At 35.0% G+C, this 22,241-nt stretch overlaps 1 protein-coding gene across 6 annotated transcripts in view; it reads left to right on the top strand.

Annotated features, from left to right (window-relative positions):
• LOC115216604 (hypoxanthine-guanine phosphoribosyltransferase) overlaps nt 1-22,241 on the top strand; it is a 34,457-nt gene that overhangs the window by 927 nt on the left and 11,289 nt on the right. Inside the window, exons 1-5 of one of the 6 annotated variants that reach the window (XM_036506422.1) lie at nt 937-1,021; nt 11,253-11,299; nt 16,321-16,427; nt 18,873-19,065; nt 21,824-21,889. In XM_036506422.1, coding sequence (XP_036362315.1) covers nt 952-1,021; nt 11,253-11,299; nt 16,321-16,427; nt 18,873-19,065; nt 21,824-21,889 — 483 coding nt within the window. In that variant the 5' untranslated portion in view covers nt 937-951. Of the gene's footprint in view, nt 1-936; nt 1,022-10,234; nt 10,253-10,345; nt 10,487-11,170; nt 11,300-15,304; nt 15,338-16,320; nt 16,428-18,872; nt 19,066-21,823; nt 21,890-22,241 lie in introns of those variants that run through there. The other 5 variants (XM_036506425.1, XM_036506423.1, XM_036506424.1 and 2 more) reach the window with 5 other exon arrangements.

The raw sequence follows: 22,241 nt of genomic DNA, 5'->3' as shown, positions 1-22,241 counted from the left end.
TCATTTTTTAAGGTGGATTATATAATTCCACGTGCAGTCAACATTAATTTATACCATGATATTATCTTTCTGCTCATTTGATTTGACAACATTTTGAGAAGGTTGGTTGAGTTAACTCAATAACTCAATCAACCTTCGCACTGATCAAAAGTGGTAAACATCCATTAATGTTATACCACCCGAAGAAATGAATCCATGAAGATGACCTACCCGATGCTCACGGGTACAACGGACTACACTAGTCATCCCTGCTATCTTGAGAGACGTGTGATTTGTGGAAACGCGCGTAGCGATGCATTAAATGTTTATAAATTCCATCCAAGAATTATTGTTATTACTATATTTATCCTACATTATATCTGTACTGCTCAATGCGACCCCAAAACCTGGTTCACCAATCAGCATAATTAGACTATGGACGGCATAATGGAATAGGAGCTTTATTTGCATATTCGAAACGTTTAGTGTGTATGTATATATATATATATATATATATATATATATATATATATATATATATGTGTGTGTGTGTGTATAGAAGTGGAGCAAAATTAGTAACCGGGGTCAGATGTGTAATTTCTGATTTCTCGTTTACCCTCCACATACACCTGTTTGAAACCATTATATTGCAAGTATTACATCATCCTGGGAAGTAATACTTGGTCACTATGGTTATTATTGAAGTCGAGCTAGTTTCAATATAGCCAGGTGACGTATTTTTTTCAAGAATTATTTCCTCCACTTCGACCCGATTGTGATTGAGGTTGTTAATGAAATAATATCTGGATAATTTTTTGTGTTCAATAATCAATATTCTTTTCTCTGTTGGTGTCCAAGTCAGTTTTACCCTCACTAATGTCCAATTTGATCATTTTCAAGTTTCAAGGAAAAAGTCTAAAATGGGGCAGAATCAGTAATATCTAATTTCAATAATTTCTTCATTTTAACTGCATGGTGCGTAAATATATCGGGAAGAGAATCGCACCAGCAGATCGTGCAGAAGCTTCAGATAATATATTACGTAAAGTTATTTATTTATTTCTTTGTTTTAATTTTTTAGTCTAGTTTCGTTAATTTCCTATCCTGTACCATTTTCCATGACCCTCTTTCATTTGATCTAAATATTTTAAATTTTGCATTTCTTATCATTCTGATGTTTAAGGATGGATAGTGATGTGTATGAGTCTGTTTTCAAATGTAATTTTGGAGAATTGAAGCAGCAAAATTACCTTGTCTTGTCTTACTCATTTTGCCCCAGCTTAATTTGTCATGTATATATGCTCAAAGAGAACGGTGATAATTTTCTGCAATAGTGTTCTGAATGTGTTATAGGTTTTAATGAATTTTTAAAAAGTCATTTGCCTAGCTTATATAGTTTTTGCAAGTTGGTGAACATTTGTAAAAAATATATTTTGTCTCATAGTCAAAAAGGCATTAAAAAAACACCTCTCTCTCTCTCTCTCTCTCTATATATATATATATATATATATATATCCTTAAAATCCTTTAAAATGTTTTAGCCCGAAGGCCGCGGCCATGCTGGGGCACCACCGATGCTCACGGATACAACTTATATATATATATATATATTATATTGCGTTCTATAACTTAGAGTGTGCTTCTTCAATTTATGTTTTGCCGACGGGATAGATATTTAACACTATACTTTTCGGATAATATATATATATAGGAAATTTAAAGTTATGGCCAATCATAGAGCGAACATTGGTTTCACACTTCCTAAAAAAATATATTAAATATATTATTGCTCTAATGCTTTAGAGTGTGCTTCTTTTTCGGATATGTAAACTATTGACAGTTTATGTGTGTGTGTGAGCCGTCTAAGAGTCCATAAATCAGGAAAAAATGCACTCGTATGTCTGTCAGTTGAGTTGATATATTAATCGAAGAGTACAGTATTATATATCCATTACGACCGATCTTACGAATCGGTTTTGCACCAGGGGTTCAACGGAGTGTTAGGTAACAGTTCGATTATGTAACCCTGCGCAGGGTTACATAGTCGGACTGTTACCTAACATTCCGTTGAACAACTAGTGCGAAACCGATTCGTAAGATCGGCCGTGTACTCTTAGATTAATATTGGAGGTGCCCCAGCATGGCCACAGCCTCAGCGCTGAAACATATAAAAGAATAAAAATGTATATACATATACGCGTGTGTAATGTTAAGCTTAAATAATAAACCGCGATGTTATAGTAAATAGGAAATAAGTTTAGAGAAAGTGCGTCAACGAGTGTCCTATATGAATTAAATCTAAAACCTTAAACGGAACAGTCCATTAGTAATAAAACTATTGCTATTTCTTGTCGGAAAGTGAAAGACGATTACTTTCGTTATTTTGATGGTTGGCTATTCTGTAAGAGAGTCGTTTTGTTGACAAGGTTAGCGTAATCTTCTATAAACCGTATTTATCGCTTGTCTTGTTTAATCAGTCAGTAATGATCCACCTTGTGGTGTTAGAAGATAGCTTAGCCGCTGTTTGATATGTTTAATATATTACATGAAAGGATTGCAGGCCCTATTGTAGAATATTCCAACAAAATTGTGTTGTTCTGTTTTACTTTCTGACTTGATGAGATAATGTTTTAAATTTTAAAGGACGAATCGTAATTGCAAAATTCTTTCGTTATGTAACTTCCTCATATATTTTGCCTCCCAAAATATGACCTTCGACCACTTCAATATTCTTATTTTTAAACGATATTTGTTTTAGATTTGTTATTTTAATAGATAATGATTTTATTGCTCGATTCTATCTCCAAGACTTTGTGATGTCGCTAATCAATGTCACATTCTGTCTTTCCGTTTATGAAAGAAATCAATATTTCTCCATTTTCGAACCCTGACTACTTATGCTTTTATTACATCGTTGTTTTACTGTATCTTTCTTTGGATAATTATATGTCGTTTTGTCGTCTAATGACATTTATTTTTCGATAGCTCTTTCCCTCTCATCTCTGTCCCTTTATTTACATTAGCAATCTTAGTGAAATAATAGTTGGTGCTGACCAAAGAAAAAAATTACATTGAATCTAATAGCGGTTAAATTCAGTTATATATATATATTTCTTTACTGCCCACAAGGGGATAAACATAGAGGGGACAAACAAGGACAGACAAAGGAGTTAAGTCGATTACATCGACCCCAGTGCGTAACTGGTACTTTATTTCAGTTGCCTTTCTTGTGTGTGTGTGTGTATGTACAGGCAGGAAATTTGTATACATGACATTTTATACAGATACCTTTCAGACGGTCTAGATTACGAGTACAAAGAAATTTGTAGGTAAAAGGTTTTTGAAGAGGGCGGGGAGAGGAGTTTCTGGAAAACGGAGTTTCGGATCAGAACGGCCCACATAAGTCGGAACGATGGGAGGCATCTTTGTTTCCCACTCTCACATCTATCGATGTTTTTCAATATTTTTCTCCCCATAAACACATTTAATGGAATGATAATGTCAAAGTAACACACGTAGTTCATTGCTGGGATATAAACAAATTTTAAAAATTTTTAATTTTTATTCGCACTCCAACTGAGCGAGGCCGTGTATGCGTGTGTGTAAGAAAAAGTATTAAAATAAATCATCTTTTGCATATCTCTTGTTAAAAATCACTCTGGATAAATCCCAACAATAATCTTCTCAGGCTTTCCAATATTTTAGAATTATGTAAATAGAAACAATCGGGAGCAGGGAGTGGGGATAAAAAAATCATAAAAAGTTATGAAAGGGAAAATGTTGAGTCGTATGAATTTTCCGAAACTCCTCTCCCCAACCTCTTGGAAAAAGTTTTCCCAACAAATCTTTACATACACTCAATCTACAGGATCTAAGCCATTATTTGTTGAAAATTCCGTTAAAAAGTATCCAATTTTCTGGAAGTTATGAGGCAACAAAAGCGGGAGTATAAACATCTGTAGTTAAACTTATATACATATATATAAATACATATATGCGTGTGTACACACACACATTATTATTATTATTATCATCAACCTGTCAGTGTTTTTGATAATTGCTGTCAAAACAACCAATGTCATCTCTTATGTCAACAGCCATGTATGCAATTTTATCAAGATCACTTTGGTTGAGATAGTAAATTACTATTTAGACATCAGCTTCTGCTGCTCATTAAATGTGGTAAACTGATGCAAATCCCTTGGAGTCGGATGAAAAGTGAAGGAACGCATAGTTCAAAACAAATGTAAAGCATCCTAAAATATTTTTCAGAAAACTTGTTGCACTAATAGAAAATACTTACTGAATTCGTTGAGAATGACTAAGGTTGAAGAAAAATTAAGAAATTATACCAAAATTTTGCTGTACAAAAGTTTTGAACTAGTTGTCTCTCAAACTCTGTACTCCACTGAAGTGAAAAAGGTGCAGGAATGGGTGGAGTGGGGTAGAATGTAAACAGTTGAATTCTGGAGAGAAAGTTCTAGAATATAGGGGGGGGGGGGATCCCAGAGGGTAAAAAAAGCCTTTTATTGTAGTCTACAGTATGAATTGCAGTGAACAAGAAATATGAATTTTAAGTTATTATTTGTGGTAAGCTGAATTTCTTTGCTTGGGAACTATTTTGGGTATATGACTTTACATTTCTTATTTAAAAGCCATATTAATTAATTTAAGTAATTTAGTAACTATGTGATGGAAAACATTATAGAAAAGAACTTGAACTTTTATTTTAGTTAAAAGTCCCACTGGCTCTCTGGAAGTTGTGACCTGAGAGAAATGTTGGACATAAGAAGCATAGGATGTGGCATGCTAGAGAGACGTTTGCTCTGGTATGGTCGTATACTACGGATGGATGAAGAGAGATGTGTGAAGAAGTGCCACTCCCAAACAGTTGAAGGAATCCAGAGTAGCGGTAGACCCAGGAAGACATGGGACGAGGTGGTCAAGCACGACCTTTGAACACTTGGCCTCACAGAGGCAATGACAAAGGACAGAAACTTCTGAAGATATGCTGTGACTGCAAAGACCCGGCAAATAAAGTGAGTTCACGGCTGTATCCAGTTTCACATAACCAGCTCCAGCCCATTCAAAAGTATCTTGGATTGTAGGGTGACCTGCTGTGCTTGAGTCAAGTACATCAACATCAAATGGAAATTGTAGTTGTGATACCCATGCCGGTGGCATGTAAAAGGCACCATCCGAATATGGCCCATGCCAGCGCCGTCTTGACTGGCTTCTGTGCCGGTGGCACATAAAAAGCACCAACTGATCATGGCTGTTGCCAGCCTCCTCTGGCCTCTGTGCCGGTGGCATGTAAAAAGCACCCACTACACTCACGGAGTAGTTGGTGTTAGGAAGGGCATCCAGCTGTAGAAACACTGCCAGATCACACTGGAGCCTGGTGCAGCCTCCTGGCTTCCCAAACCCCAGTCGAACCGTTCAACCCATGCTAGCATGGAAAACAGACGTTAAACGATGATGATGTAACCTAATTAGCAGTGAAGGAGGTTATACAGAAAGTGTAATTGCTAGACTAAGAATAGTTCAGAGAGCTTTTACCTTTGTTTGCAACCAAAGATTTCCCTCTTTCAATGAAGGGAAAATTGTATGATGCATGTGTACAAACTACAACACTGCATGATTGTGAGACATGGGGCCTGAATGTGGAGGACATGTGAAGGTTGGAGAGGAACAAAGCTAGCATGCTCTGCTGGGTGTGCAATGTCAGTGTGCATGTGCAAAAGAGCATTGTTGTATTGAGAGAGTTGGGCATAAGAGGAGACTGTGCACTGGTTTGGTCATGTAATGTAGATGGATGAAGACAGCTTAAAGTGGAGGGAAGTTGTTGAAGAGGGAGGCCCAGGAAGACATGAGATGAAGTACTGAAGGTTCATCTCAAAACATTGAATCTTACAAAAGAGATAACAGGAGAAAGATTATGTGGTGCATTGCTGTACTTAAGACCTGCCCACCGCAATAGAATTGAGATCCTAAGACTGAGGTGCCACGTAAAAAGCACTGGTGATGGTGCTAACCACTCTGTAGAGTGGTTGGCATTAGGAAGGGCATCCAGCTGTAGAAACCAATCCAAAACAGACAATGGAACCTGGTGTGTTCCTGTCAAGTCCAATCCATGCCATCATGAAAAATGATTCTAAATGATGAATGACAAACAAGTTTCTTAGTATAGTTAAAACAAAATGGATTTGTAGATATAAGGCTTTTCAATTTTAATTTAGTTGGTTGAGCAACACCTACAATCTTTTGAAGTCCCTGCCAAACTTAGGACAATGCAGTTGATATTCAGGCTCTGCAGAGTGATGCTTGCAGAAAAAAAATGGGCGTGGGATGATTCCCAAAGGCCGAAAGTTGTGAGGAAGAATGATAGGGTTGGTATTTTGTGCATTGTTTGGAGAGGGTATGATTCATGGTAAAAATAGAAAATCAAAACTAAAATATTTTCAAATTTGCAATTTCGGCAATGTTATAGTTGTGGGGTTGTCATCAGAAAGTATAAAGGATTTTGAAGTCAAGAATTTGTATTGACTTTGAAGCTTTCAGTTGGAGTGCAAGTTTGCTTCCTTGATATTGGGACACTAACAGACTTGTTAACATTTTGTTTAGTTGATTATGGTAACTAGATCTTTTTTCCTGCATTTGGAGGAAGGGGCAGTGATCATGACCTTCACAGATCTTCCAAGATTGATGAGATTGATGTCAGTTAATCCTCATGAATTTTTGCAAGTCAACATCTGCAAGAAAAACACAAGCTAGAGGGGAATTCTAGAGGACCAATATTCTGGGAAAGAAGATCAGGGCATGGTGATTAGTGCAGGGCATGGGGGCAGGTGTTGAGTGGACACAACAAGGGTAATAGAAAGGAGAAACGGGTGAGTCAAGAATCTTGAGTAGAAGTGGTTTGAGCCCAGCCAGCTCCATGGGGAAGAAGCTATTATAGTAGTTGCAAAAGAGGCTTAAGCATATCTGTGAGTTACTCCTCAGTGAAACCATCCAACCAATGCCGGCATGAAAAGCGGATGTTAAACAATGATGATGATGACTTCATGTCAGTCATTTGGGTGGCCTTTTCTGGATGCAGTCTAAAATGTTTGTGTGTGCAGCAGAACAAGTGTCCCCGATATGAAAGCAATGTTCCACCTGAGCTTTGTAGAGTATTAGTAATTGTTAGGGGCTGAAGTATGTTCTGGCAGTTAAGAGATGGGCTTGTCATTGAGATGTAATCGTGGCTATATCGAGGATGTACTTTTGTGAAGAGAGATCCTTGTTAATAGTTAAACCCAACAGTTGAAGCAATTATGAGGATTCTAATTGCAAGCTGCTCCTGATTCAAGAGGAGTATGATACAATGTTTTCTTGATGTGAGTTCATTTTCTTGCTGTTGAAAGAGTCAAGATTGACGTTCCCATTGGAAGATGGTTTGAAGGCCTCTGTTCATGGAATCACTCAATGTTGGTTTGGTGTGTGGTGTCTAGCTTGCATGTAGGTGGTGTATGGTTGGAGAACATTATGCAAGATCTTGAAGGACAATGTTTTGGAATATTCTCTTTACATTTTATCTTTTTGTAGATAGTATAGCTGTGGAGAAAAGGTTACTGTTTGGGTGATAAGTCTCTTGTTAACTGTTTGCTTGAAAATCATCAGCATGTGTATTTTCTTTGTTTCATATATTGGACAAATTTCAAAAAAAGCAGCATTTTATCTGGATTGAACACAAATTTGAATAGCTTTCTCTTTTCCTCTGATAAGTTCTTCAGAGAATTTTTGGTTTTATCAGCTCTACTTTTTCATAGAATTTGGTTGTGTTTTATTTTTATGACTGGATGAGGGTTTTTCTTATCAATTTTCACTATGGTGTGGACCAAGTGTGCTTATCATGAAACCAGCACTAAAGACATAATCAGTGGGCCCTGGAGCTTTCGTTATTCTATTTTAGCCAGACCAGTTGTGGTTACTGTAGACATACTGTGGAAATACTTCTTTCAAGTACTTTTTACTGTAGTTGTTAATCGAACAAAGAATTATTTATCTATTTGTTAGAAAAATTTTGTATTTACACTTGATTTTATATACTGTCACTCAAAAGAGTTAAATGGTAACAGAATTAACTTTGTGAATAAAAATATCAGCTGTATTAACACATATACTCCTTCAAGAGTCCAGAAAACAATTTGTGGAATATTTTGAAGAACTCTTTAAACAGTTATAATTTTATAACAAGGAGTGGTTGGCGTTAGGAAGGGCATCCAGCTGTAGAAACACTGCCAGATCAGACTGGGCCTGGTGCAGCCTTCTGGCTTCCCAGACCCCAGTTGAACCATCCAACCCATGCTAGCATGGAAAGCGGACGTTAAACAATGATGATGATGATGTAATAAGTTTTGTAGCTAAGTTTGATTTTACTTGCAAGTTTTACTATTGGACAAATCATAGACTTGATTTAAAATGCTGAAGACAGTATTCTTGAGAGAATTCATAAAATATTCTGTAATTGTTGTTGTTCAGCTCTAGGTTAACCATGATGAATATGATCTATAATCATTGTTATTCCAACTGTGATTATCCCATCTTTTTCTACAGGCATATATAAGGTAGCAATATCCATTGCCTTTTTTGGTTTATATAGTTGGGTGTTATTTGATAAAGATTTACAATTAGTTAAACAATCACATCAAGGTTTGGTTTGAGCTTTCCAATAATTGATATGTCATAATAACAAATTGAAACATACAAAATAGCTTTTGAACTAATTTTTAATTTGGATTTTTTTGTTCCTATTTATAATTCCTGGCATTATGCAAACAAATTGTATCAGTGATAAACCCTTTAGTATTCAGATTTCTTTATCAAATGTTAAACTTATTTATTCACATTGTTTTGAATTTATTAGGCATTGTCTTGTAGCTTTGAGAGTTCAATAATGTGATAGTTGCATTCTTAGAATGAGATTGTAGAGTAGGTGTGAGGGAGAGATCTGCTCTTGTTGGTTTGAACATAAAACAGATAAAATACTTGGGTCATATACGGCCGGTTTAAATGCTAAAGGGTTCAAAATTGATTTGTTCCATTCTGTCTTGAATTTGATTTTTCATTTTTTTTTCTTTTTCTTTTTTCTTATATGATTGCAGAAAGTGAGTCTGTTTCAGATGAAACTATCTATTGAAAAAAAACAATACACTGAAGAAAAAATTAAAAAGGAAGAAAATTTACATAGTACACTCATTTTGAACATTTAAAACATTCAAAATGAGTGTATTACACAATTTTTTTAAAATCTTTTCTTCATTATACTGTTTTTTTTTTCAATGGATATTTTCATCTGAAATAGACCCGCTTTCTGTAACCATGAAAAGCAGAAAAGAAAACTCAAATTCAAGATAGAATGGGACACGTTTATTTTTAATCACTAGTGGAATACAGTCATCTCTCACAATACAGAAATGTTGTGGTAACGTGTAATTCCAGAACACAAAATCTATTTTTTTATCAACTTCCCATATTATATAGAAGTCAATGGAAAAAAAGATTTTGTGATGTGGAATTCCATATTGTTGCAAGATTTTCATGAAGGCAACATTTCTGTAATACAGATGGTACCTGTAACATGAAAAAGGAAGTTTAGAAGTTAAAGTAAAACACTGGAACCATGTGGGAATCCCTTGATATATGCAATGTAAGAAATAGTCGATATCCCAATTTATATATATATAGTCTTTGTTTCAGTACTAGAGTTACTTATATAACCACAGTTTTGCATTTATTTGAAACTTTTAAGTTTACAAAAATATAATTTCAGTATTTTATAATATCCTGTGTCAAGTTACATACATTGAGGACTCTTCTTCATACCTTTCTAAAGGATATTATATATAAGATTATAGTCTTTAGAAGTTAACTTTCCTTCGAGTCTGATTAAAAAAAAATTTTTTTTTTACTTGAATATGATTTCAGATGAAGTAAAATTTCAAATATTTGATATACAATCTCTTTATAAGCAGTTTATCCTATGTTGTGTGTGTTAATATGTATAGATTATTTCTCCTACTTACATGGAACAGTTCAGATACAGTTGACCATGAAAGAAACCATGACTATATTAGATGTAGTAGATAGTTTCTATTACCTGTGCAACCTAACTGGTGTAAGTCGTAGTCAAAGTATATTTTTGGGAGCTATTAACAAGGTATTTTTCAGGCAAATGGAAAACTGTATGATACATATGAAATTTAATACATACGAAATATGATACCTCATGGTAATGAACATGAGTACTTAATATAAAAAAAAAAAAATGGAGGCTGGAGTAAGCTAAGTTATGCACGATCTATTTGATATGTAATATTAATTTGTATGACAAGTGGAATGTGAATGAGCTGAAATGGCAGCTAGGTATTAGAGGTTTTAGCTAATGCATGCTTGGTGAAAAATTGCTGTATGGTGGCTGTGGACAGTATCCTTCACAGAGGAAGACATGGGAGGAAGCTGTGAGGTTAGATTTCAAAATGTGTTACTGAAGAAATGACATTGTATGAAGTAGCAATTTACTCTTATGTTCAGAATGGAAAATAAACATTAAAACAACTGTTTAAAGCTGAATAAATGGAGGATAAAGGCTTTATTTCTATACTACTGATAGAAGCTAGAATAACTCTTACATAAATATATCATTGAATTAACTTAACAGATGTGTAATACTCAAGTATTCAAATAAATGTTCTTATAAAACAGTATGTTAGTATTTTATGTTAGTATGGAATGCATTTAAAAATTATGAATGTTTTTGCAAAGAACTAGTCTAATATTTTAATAAAATAATCCAGTGATTTTCTTTGCTAACTGGATTTTAGTGGCTGTCTCAAACAAAAAAAAATAGTCCAAACAAACTTACTTTATGATCTGGGTATTTGAGTGATTATATTTAAATACTGTTATGTTAATTTTCTTATTGCAACTAAAACTAATGGATGTTGACAAAAGAATGACATACTAAAAGGTGTCCTGCTTTTTCTGTCCTTGCTCATCACAGTTCATTTAATAGATGATTATAGTAAGCGATTGTTTGAAATAATCCCTTCTGATTACTTAGTAATTCTATTGATTTCTTTTGACTCTCACTCTCCCTATTCTTTACTTTGCTTGCTACGTTTCATTACTCTAGTAGTCATTTAAAACATGCAGGTAAACTGAGACATTTCAGTAGTGAGCCAGCAAAATGAAGTTATCTTTTTTAAAAAAATTTCATCTAATTTAAATAGGATTTTGTCTTAATTCATTTTGTTATTGCTACTGGAGTATAATGGAGGTATGTTTATATCTGTATATAATACTGTTTTGTTCTTTTATTATATATCTCTAAAAAGCTAAATGATGAATTTGCTGTTTTTACAAAATTTATTTTAAACAATTATAATCTTCTTTCATAAGGTACATAATTAGAATGTCATTTAAAAAAAAATAATAAATTTTAAAGTTGTTTTCTCAAGACATTTAAAAAAAAAATTTATACAGCATTCTATTTATTGACTACTGTTCATTATAGATATAAGCACATGGCTCACTAGTCAAAAGTATGAATTTTTAGGTCTGTAAAATATTGGTTTATTTGTGTTTATGTCTCTTAGATTTTATTTTCTTTTAGTTTTATCAGTTATGATTTATTGCCAATGAAAACCTACTTCACAACATCCCTATGATGTTATTATCTGTTATATGTATTATCTGTTATGTACCTTTACATGTCTTTGTAAGCTAGTGATGATTTTGAGTGCTGTTGTTGAAATTGTTATACAAAATTGAGTGTATTCATAATAGCATAAAAGTTTTATAATGTCAAAATTTACTGCATCAATATCTGAGCTTAATCCTGTTAAAACTTTAATTTTTACTATTTGTGGATTGGGAAAATATGTACCAAGAATCAACTGTGGTAGACAGAGTAGCTTTAAGCATTGTTTACAGATAATTATTATGAAGTAATTGCTTGGCTAGTATAAAATTGTTACAGCATAAATTAAAATTAAATCAATTTTGATATATAAATAATTTATGTAGGCATAATTCTTTTCTTTATCTCATAAATGGTTGTGTGTGATGCTATAGAAGTTATTTTAGGAAACAATACACAATGTATGATATAATGAGTAACAGAGATTTGTAATAAGCAATTTTTTAAATATCACTAAGCTGGTTTTCTTCAGGTGTTACAGGTGGTGGCCATGTATCTCCTCTTCTGCAACAAATCTATTCCTGTCCCTCTGTCATATAGTATAAAGCTGCTTCCTTCTATACTATACTCCTGTTCGATTGAATAACTTGGTGACCTCACTAGTGCTGATACCACTCTGTAAAGTGGTTAGCATTAGGAAGGACATCAAGCCATAGAAATCTTGCCAAAACAGACATTGGAGCTCTAAACTATCTTTTGACTTATCAGATCTTGTTGAACAGTCCAACCCATTCCAGCATAAAAGATGGATGTTTGATGATGATGATGATAATGATGTCACCATCATCATCATCATTTGTGACATTCCATTTTCCAGTTTTGTTTAATCTTAGTCTAAGGAGTCACTGTTTGGAAATGAAGGATACTGCTTGTATAGCAGTGGTGTCATTTACAGCCATCATGTGATGTCAAGATGAGGAGACACACACTCACACATATGATGGGCTTCTTTCAATTTCTGTCTACTGAATCCACTCAAGCTTTTAGTTGGCCCAGGGTTATAGTAAAAAACACTTACCCCAAGTGTCATGCCACGAGTGGTTACTTACGTAAAATGACTTGTGTGAATGTGGCCTATCATTTCTATGTGGCCCTTCCGTTTTGTACTGGTGGTCATTGTTTACATACAGTTTCAGCAACTTTGTATTTGGCTAGAGACACTACATAATCTTTTGAGACCCTCTTGAGCTATCTGGGTTTTTTCAGGGGTAGTTTTGAATATGTATTGTAAGATGTTACTTGTAACATATGAATTACTTCACTGCTTGAAGGTTGTTTTAAGATTGATGGAGAAGAATACAAACTGACCAGACACCATGAAGAACTATATCCACCAAAAACAGAAAATGTCCACAATTAAAACAATAGTACAAACATCTCTAAATAAAATCCAGAAGGTAATGGCAGAGTAAAGCTTTGTGTATGTCCAGGGTATAACTTTAAACTAAATGCTGTAGTGGGGCTCTGGTTCAGGAGTTCAAGGGTCTTGAGGAGTGTGGAACCACCTCTTAGCCACTATTGTCTCCAGGTCAACTCTGACCTAGAGTAGTAAGTAGCACCTGTCATGGTCCTGGTTGTGAGTTAACTAGCATATGTGATGACATTCCATTTCAGTGCAGAGATACAGACATACACTTGGTTGATGTCAGAGGATAAAGTAAAGCCATTGGGAGTGAGGGACCTGTAGTTGTCATGAGAGGAACACATTGATGCAAAGCCTGCAATTTTATGTGATTATGGGCCATCTTTCTTTGGCCTGTCACTCGGTTCTAATTCTGGTACTCATGTTCTACAAGTGTATATCACTGTAATCCAATGATGTACAAATGTCTCTTTATGGTGATCTTATTTGTCATCCCATCTGCTGAAAGTCCTGTGGTGATTGGAAAATGTTGTAACTTACTGTGCAGAAGCACATTGTAAGTTCCAACTTATGTATGTTGTTACCTATGCTTCAAACCATGCAGATGTGCAACAGAACTAAATAGTCGAGCCTGGTGCAGCCATCTGGTTCGCCAGCCCTCAGTCAAAATCGTCCAACCCATGCTAGCATGGAAAGCAGACGTTAAATGATGATGATGATGAGAGTCATGGATGAAAAGTCAGAAATGACGCACTGACAATGAAGAAGAACAAGGAGACAGCAATCATCTGTGAATATGGTGCAATCACCGTGTGTGTTATATGTATATGTCTTCTTGGTTTTCCCTCTTCCATAAACTCCAACCACTACTTATGCAGCTGTCATCACCCATATATACCACCACATGTCCACACCAGTGCAGTCTTCTTTCGTGCACACTACATTCGATTCCTCTTATGCCCAGTTTTACTCTCAGCACATCCAACAGCATATGCTCACTTCACTTCTTTTCCAGTTTTCTCAAGTCCTCTTATGCTTAAAACCCATCTATCACTACCATACAGCATTACAATTCTAACACAAGCATCATACAATCTGCCCTTCACCCTGTGGGGAATAAACCTTTGTTGCCAACAGTGGTAGTAGCTCTTTCAACTTTCTCTAACCCACTTTTACTCTGGCTACTATTCTTTTGGAGCAGCCACCTCCCTCGCTAATTACATCCCTTAGGTAATAGAAGCTATCAACTACTACTAGTTAGCCATCCAGGCATTCAAAAGAGTCCAGTGTGTTCATAGTATGTACTGTTCCAGTGCATCTGTCACATACAAAGCTGTTTTCATAGCTTATATGGTGTACAGTTTATGGAATTTATTCATACTCCTTTCCCTGAAGATACCAGGGTCCTGTCTTCATTCTTACTAAAGCCTTTGTCTCAATTAAGTTTATCGTAAGACGTCTTGATTCTAGGTTCCAGAATATCCTCTTAAATTCCCCTATGAGAACTAGATCATCAGCATATAGGAGTTCTTATGGATAATATATGAAGGAAAATAGGATTATAAGCTCTGGTATAAGCAAGTGCTCAAGAACTGAAGGATTGCAATTTTCTAGTTGGATCACATTCTATTTTTGTACTCTGAAAATTGTGTTCTCTTAATCACATTCTTCATCATCATCTATTTTCCATATTGGTATGGGTTGGACAGTTTGACGGGAGCTAGCAAGCCAGAGAGCTAACCAGGCTCCAATTGTCTGTTTTGGCTTTGTTTCTATGGCTGGGTGCTTTTTATACGGCATCAGTACAAGTTTTTTTACATAACACCAGCACCAGTGGGATTGCCAAGTAACTTTCACGACAAAAGCCTCTTAGTTGAGAGAGGGAGTGGAACCGAGGGAAGTGGCTGTGTGCCAGGCGAGAGGTCAAAGTATGATAGAAGGACAGACATGGTTGTCTTATTATAGAGGAGATATTTGACTACCCCAGCAGGAGAAGGAAGGTAGGAAAGAGATAGAGAGCCAGAATGAGAGAGAGAGAGAAATAGATGGTCTTGGAGAGTATTGGGGCCTACCCATAGTGAACGGGGGTGGGCTTATAAATAGTATAAAGGGGATGGAGGGGGGGGGGCTATCTGATATAGTTCTCTACTGTCGCCCCTCTTCCAGGCCTGTTTCTTTACACTAATGACCCTGTCTGCTACAATGTTCCACCACCATAGGTTGAATGGGGCTTTGCACCAGCCACAGATTTGGTCAGTAGCTTTCATTAATTTGTTTTGTAAGAACTTCCAGTTGTCCTCAATGCTATATGTCACTATCCCCTCTTTGCCAAATGCTTCAATTAAAATGTTTTTAAATTTCTAACTATTGAGAGGATCCTTTAGTTTCCAGATCTTTCTCTTTCAGATTGGTTTGCTTCTTGGAATCCTTGTAACCCAAAGTATGATGTCACTAATGACTAATGAGTGCACTCTTCACCTAGGAAGGTCTTTACATTTATAAGCAACTACTTTCCCTGGTCTCTGTCGAGAGTGTAGTCAATCGGGCTTGTGTGGCCACTAGATTGGTAGGTGAACAGGTGACTGGCTGGTTTCCTGAAGTTAGTGTTGCAGATCATTTGTATCGCAGGACTCCAGTAGCTTATTTCCCTCCTCATTGCAGGAACCGACTCCAAATAGAGTACAAAAAGAGTAATGTAGTGCATAGAGACATACACACAGAGAGACATACATATGTATGTACCTGATATATATGTCATGATTTCTAAAGTTTTAGTCTTTTTCTTCTAGAATAGGGTTAGATATTGCAATATTATAATGTTAAAAGTTCTGTATCTTTTTAATATCCTCCCTCAAACCATGAATCTCCATGGTGTGGATAACAACACTTTATGGTGTAGATATTAACACTTGTATAATATACTGCACAATACTTTGAATGAACTTACATCACATGAAACCAGTATGAAACTCTCTTGATCCATCAAAAAGAAGCACATGAAAAGTTGATTAAATAAGGGAAGAGTTAAAAATTAGATATACTGTATTGGTTCGTGAAGTGTGAGATGAGATTCTGCTGGGATTCGATTATATTGCTGGAAAATATGTGCAATCTCCTATTTAAAATGAAAGTGATGTAACGAGGTGAGTTGGGGGGGGGGACTTATAATAGAAAATAAATTATTGTGGAGAAATAACTAGCAAGTGTGCTAATTGTTAAGTTGTCCTTTTTACAGATTAAAGATGATTATGCTGGCTACCCTTTGAATATGTTCTGTGTTCCTAAACATTATGAAGCTGATTTGACTGATATTATGATACCTGCAGGACTCATTAATGATAGGTAAGTGTAATCTAATTTAACCATAGCTATGTTTTTAATTGTTCATCAAAATAGCATGTGATATTATCTATTTTCCTTTATTCCATAGCCTTAATTCTATTTCTTATTCCAGTGCAGCAGATTTTGTATCTCTACACTTTTTACATTCTTGTGGCAATGCTGTATAATGTGTATTTTACTTGCTAGCTGTAAAATGCACATTATATGTATTTTTTCTGCTGATTTTTATTATAAATGAATTAACTTTTATTGACTCTAAGAAATTGATTTATTAATTTAGTGTTTAGAGCTATTAACCCTTTCATTACCATACTGCCCAAAACCAACTGAATGACCTATATTTTAATGGATATTTTGTAAAAACATAATTTTACCATGTAAACAATCAAGTTACACTGTCCTTCATTTTTGTACTTGCTATCAGAGTGCTATGAATTTTTGGAGATTTTTTTCCCCCATTTTTTTCCACTTCAATCTTCTGAAATGTTTTGCTACGGAATGAAAATTGATACCGTTTCATGTAGTCAAACTGCAAGTTTGAATTCAAAGTATTTTCAAAAGGAGACAAAGAAAAGTTCAAGAAAATATACAACAAACGTAAAAACCCCGTGTATGATTATGAATCAGATATTTCTTTTTCTGAAAGTGAAAAAATACCAGCAATAATTTTGATAGTGATAAATATAAAAAAATGGAAATCATACCTGAATTTAGTAAGAATTTAAAAACTGTTTATCTTAGTTATTTTTTGGGAGATATATTAGATCTAGTTTCAGTCTTTGCAAAAAAACAATACCATTAGATTATTTTTTAAACTTTTTCCTTTGGATCGATTATTGCAGAAACAAGTTGTCATGCAAAACATAAATAAAGAGGTAAAAAAAAATATTTTGAGGTTTCCTGCACACTTGAAAGAAAGTTAGAAATACAAGCACTTTTAGGAATATTTTGTGTGTGTGTAAATAAACAAGTCAGAGATGTCTGAATTCATGATTATTTTAAAATTTGAAACACATAAGGAGTGTATTTCGGTTAGAAATATAGTAACAAAAGGGTTTATGTGTATATTTTCATTTTACTTGTTTTTGTGTATGAGTTGAATAGTTCCTAAAATTTGGACAACTGTTTATTTTTATAATTGTGTACCAATGATTGACCATATAATCGAGTCATGTCTTCAGTTGCATGTGAAATCAATCATGTGGTATCTTGGAAACTCAAGAATTTTCAAATCTATATGTATAAGTCAGTTACTCTTTTACTCTCTCTACTCTTTTACTTGTTTCAGTCATTTGACTGCGGCTATGCTGGAGCACTGCCTTTAGTCGAGCAAATCGACCCCGGGACTTATTCTTTGTAAGCCCAGTACTTATTCTATCGGCCTCTTTTTTTTTTTGCCAAACCGTTAAGTGACAGGGACGTAAACACACCAGCATCAGTTGTCAAGCAATGCTAGGGGGACAAACACAGACACGCAAACACACACGCACATACATATATACATATATACGACAGGCTTCTTTCAGTTTCCGTCTACCAAATCCACTCACAAGGCATTGGTCGGCCCGGGGCTATAGCAGAAAACACTTGCCCAAGATGCCACGCAGTGGGACTGAACCCGGAACCATGTGGTTGGTTAGCAAGCTACTTACCACACAGCCACTCCTAAGTTTTTTTTTTCTCATGTTCTGAAATTCAGTTTATTAATTACTTAAAACATTACAAATGTTTAGAAATATTCAATTAAGTATATACAGGGATATTAGAATCTGTGTTTGCTCCATCACTGAGAATTGTATATCTTACAATAGCTGTGGTATTGTACCTCTGGATAGATAATATTGTTTTAACTATCTCAGTTTATCCAACTGTCAATTAGATTCACTCATATTTTATGACATGATGTTAAAAGAAAGAAGGGCTCCAGCATTAAAACCTATTAGTCTTACAATATGTAACTATTCAGTTGTGTAGTGTTTTGCTTAAGCTAGCTTGGGAAAAAGTTTGTGTGTGCGCGCGTGTGTGTAGATGAATTGATCTATCAGAAAACTTTAGCTGAAAGGTGGTGTGAGATTGTGGTCTTAGGATGTTCCTTAGCATTTGGAATATAGTTGTACATTTCTTTTGTAATGTTGTCATCAAATGATTTTCCTTATTTTGTGTTATTATTGGTCATATTCTTTAGACTGATAATGTTAAAATGAATAAATGAAATAAATGAAACTAGGAATTTAATGAAGTAATTTATGTAGTTAGTATGTGGAAGGAACAATTATTATATAAACAAAACTCAGCTTTATTCAAACATGACTTGTGAAGTAATTACAGTGGGATATCTGCTGCTGTAAGTAATTCAAAAACCATAAGGGCTGTTGTCTTATATTTTTATTTAAATGATGTTTAATCCTTATCTAAAAATACATTTTATATTATATAATTTTATAGAATTGAACGAATAGCTCGTGATATTGTTCAAGATATAATCCCTCAAGAAAATCGAGGAATTGTGGTTCTGTGTGTACTAAAAGGAGGCTATAAGTTCTTCGCTGATTTGTTAGATAAGATTAAACAGTTAAATCGCAACAGTGAAGAATCCATCCCAATTTCTATTGATTTCATCCGTTTACAAAGCTATAAGGTAAGTAATCCATATCAAATTACTGCTGAAAAAAATGATAAATAAAAATAAAGAAATAATTTTTTATGAAGAATATACTGAAATTCCTTAGTTTTAAAATTTCTAAAATATATTTTTCTGTAATTTGAACCAGATAAATCTTCAAAATTGCCTTTCCATCTATCTCACTCATTTAAGTATGGAAAAGTGGATATCAAAATGATTATTATAATAATGATGATGATTTGTCTGTGTGTGTTAGTATATATATATATATATCATTATCATCATTTAAGGTGTATTTTCCATGCTAGCATGGGTTGGATGGTTTGACTGGATACAGTGAGCCACAGAGATGTGCCAATATCCAGTGTCAGCTTTGGTATGGTTTCTACAGCTGGATGCCCTTCCTAATGCCAACTATTTTAGCATGCATTGGGTACTTTTTCATGTCACTGGCACAAGTGTGGTTACCATGTAACTTGCAAGAGAATGATAGCAGAAAATCTCCCACTACTAGATAATGGAGAGTGATTTGAATGTGATGAAGTGGCTTTAAGCCAAGGCTAAGTATGGTAGAGGGACAAACATAGGTGACCTACTACAGAAGGGATACATTGCTACTGCACATTATATAGGGATTTACCATGCCCCTGAAAATCCAGGAAACACTGTTGTGAAGTGTATAATAATAACCAGTTAAAATTCAGAAGTGAGAAGTAACAAATATTTAATCCTGTATGTTCTCATACACATTCAATTTAAAGGTGCATACTTCATGTATATGTATTAATATATATATGCACACATAACAACATAATGTTATACTGAAGAGAACTTTTCCTCAGAAAATTTTCAGGACTGTACATATTGATTTCTAACATACAAGGTGAAAGCAACTCAATTTACAAGATTAGCAGGATGAAAAAAATTCTTATGTAACCAAAGAACTTTTTATAAGTATGTGTGTGTGTACACAAACACACACACATGAACGCTCAAAGAGGCAGCCAGTAAATTAGAGGCTAAGAGTTCTACTTGAAGCATCTGATGAATGAGGAGATAAAATGTAGAGGAAAACTGGGAGTTTCTACTGGATAACTTGCTAAAGACCATGGACCAGATGTGTAGTTGGAGCAAGGTTTCAGTTTGTGGCACAGCTGGAGTTAATGTCTGCTCCAGGTGATACTTTTATGAGAATGGCACTTTTGGGTCTGCTGTATATACCTATGTAGAGGGCAGGAAGAGGCACCAAACTCAATGGGTATCCTGGGCTGACCACACTCTAGCTTTATCACTGGCCTCAGACAGACAAAATGTGGCATAGTGGTGGGATAGCATTGTTCATAGGGTTATAAATGATGAGACAAGCTTTGGCAAACTGGATGAAAGGAAATGACAGGAGTAAAAGTTTGACATCAGGTAGAATTGCACATGCTTTTTTGGTGCACAGATCAGATTTGCAAGGTGTTCAAAATAGCAAGACAGTGTACTAGAGACAATTAAGCTCTCATCAGAGAGTAGTTTAATCACACACTGACACTGAAAAGAAAGAGGTGTGAAACTGCATGTGACAATTGCATGGGAGAGCCAGAGTTTACCCCAAGTAGACCAAAGAGAGTGAATTGGCCATTCAGGTTGACAGTAGTATGGTAGATAAGGCAGGTAAGGATGTGATGGCAAGGAAAGCATCTAGCCCATAGAAAATAGTTGCTGAGATCCTTAAAATATTAAGTGAGGTAGGCTATGGTTTAATCACCTGAATAGTCAGTCAGGTAATACCAGTGACTGTTGTAGCAGCATTATTGCAAACTGTTATAAAATCAGATGCTCTGGACAGATGAAATTACAGAGACATCAAACTGTTGGACCAGGTCATAAAAGTTACAGAAAGAGTTTTCAAAATTGATTTGGAACAGGATTAGCCAAGATGAGATACTGCTTAGTTTATCTTCATAGTGAGACAGCTGCAAGAAAAAGACTTAGCTAGAAGTAATAAGTAATCCTCTGTACCTGGTATTTGTTGACGTGGAGAAGGCTTTAAACAGGGTGCCTTGCTTTGTCATCTGGTGGGCACTTGGGAGTTAAGGGTAGATGAATGACTAGGGAGGGATGTACAAGATATGTACATAGATGCAGCCAGCAAGGTGAGAGTTAATGAGTTCAGTAATGAATTTAGCATGCAGGTAGGGTTCCTTTCTTTTTTATTATAATCCTCCAAGTCATAACAGGAGTTCAAAAGTGGATGTCCCTGGGAACTTCTGTATGCTAATGACCTTGTTTTACAGTGAAATCTGTGGAGGATTTGAAGAAGAAATTCCAAACATGGTAGCAAAACCTGGAATTGAGGCATCTTAAGGTAAACTTAACCAAGACTAAAGCTATACGTAGAAAATAAGGAAAAACTGATGCCTTTAGGAAAATCACCCCTACCACTTCATCCCTCCCTTTCTCACTAACACCTGATACTAATCTCTGACTCCTTTCCCCTTTTCTTTCCATACACTTTCTTCTCTGTTTCTCTCTATGCTATGATGCTGTCCCAACTATACATTTGTTCCTCTTATAATTTTAGCCTCTCTCTGTGTCCCCCTCTGTCTTTTATTCTTTTAGACTTGGACTTGACACAATGACCTCACTAGTGTTGGTGCCACAAAAAAGAAAAAAAAAGCATCCAGTACACTCTGTACAGAATGTTGATAGTTACACAAATCCTTTACATTTCTATAGTTTTCCTTCAAGAAATAATAATTTGCTTACTTTTCACAATCTCTTTCAGAATGACAAATCTCAAGGTTCCATTCAAGTTATTGGTGGTGACCGACTGGAAAATTTAAAAGGCAAAGTGAGTGGAGAATTTTTTTTTTTACAGAAAACAACTTTGAATGTAAAAAATTATTTTCATTTCTTCTTTTATCAAAATTATTTCCAGATAAATTCTGGAAAAGTGGAAACTTTTTCATATGTCACAGATAAGAAGGTAAATAGAAATTTGACAGTGCATTAAATTTTAACAATCAGTGACTCCTAGAACTTCAAGTAATAATGATCTAAGAAAATATTCCTGAAAATAAAGGAGGAAATGATGATACTAAAAGCTAAGATATTAGGTCTTTGTAAAACCCCATGTAATTTATGCACTTTTTTTCACAAAAAAATAAAAACTTTAGCGGGGGCATAAATTACATGAGTAGATC

This window comes from Octopus sinensis, linkage group LG10 (assembly GCF_006345805.1).
Source record: "Octopus sinensis linkage group LG10, ASM634580v1, whole genome shotgun sequence".
NCBI classification, from domain to species: Eukaryota; Metazoa; Mollusca; class Cephalopoda; order Octopoda; family Octopodidae; genus Octopus; species Octopus sinensis.
This window is presented reverse-complemented; position numbering and strand designations above follow the sequence as displayed.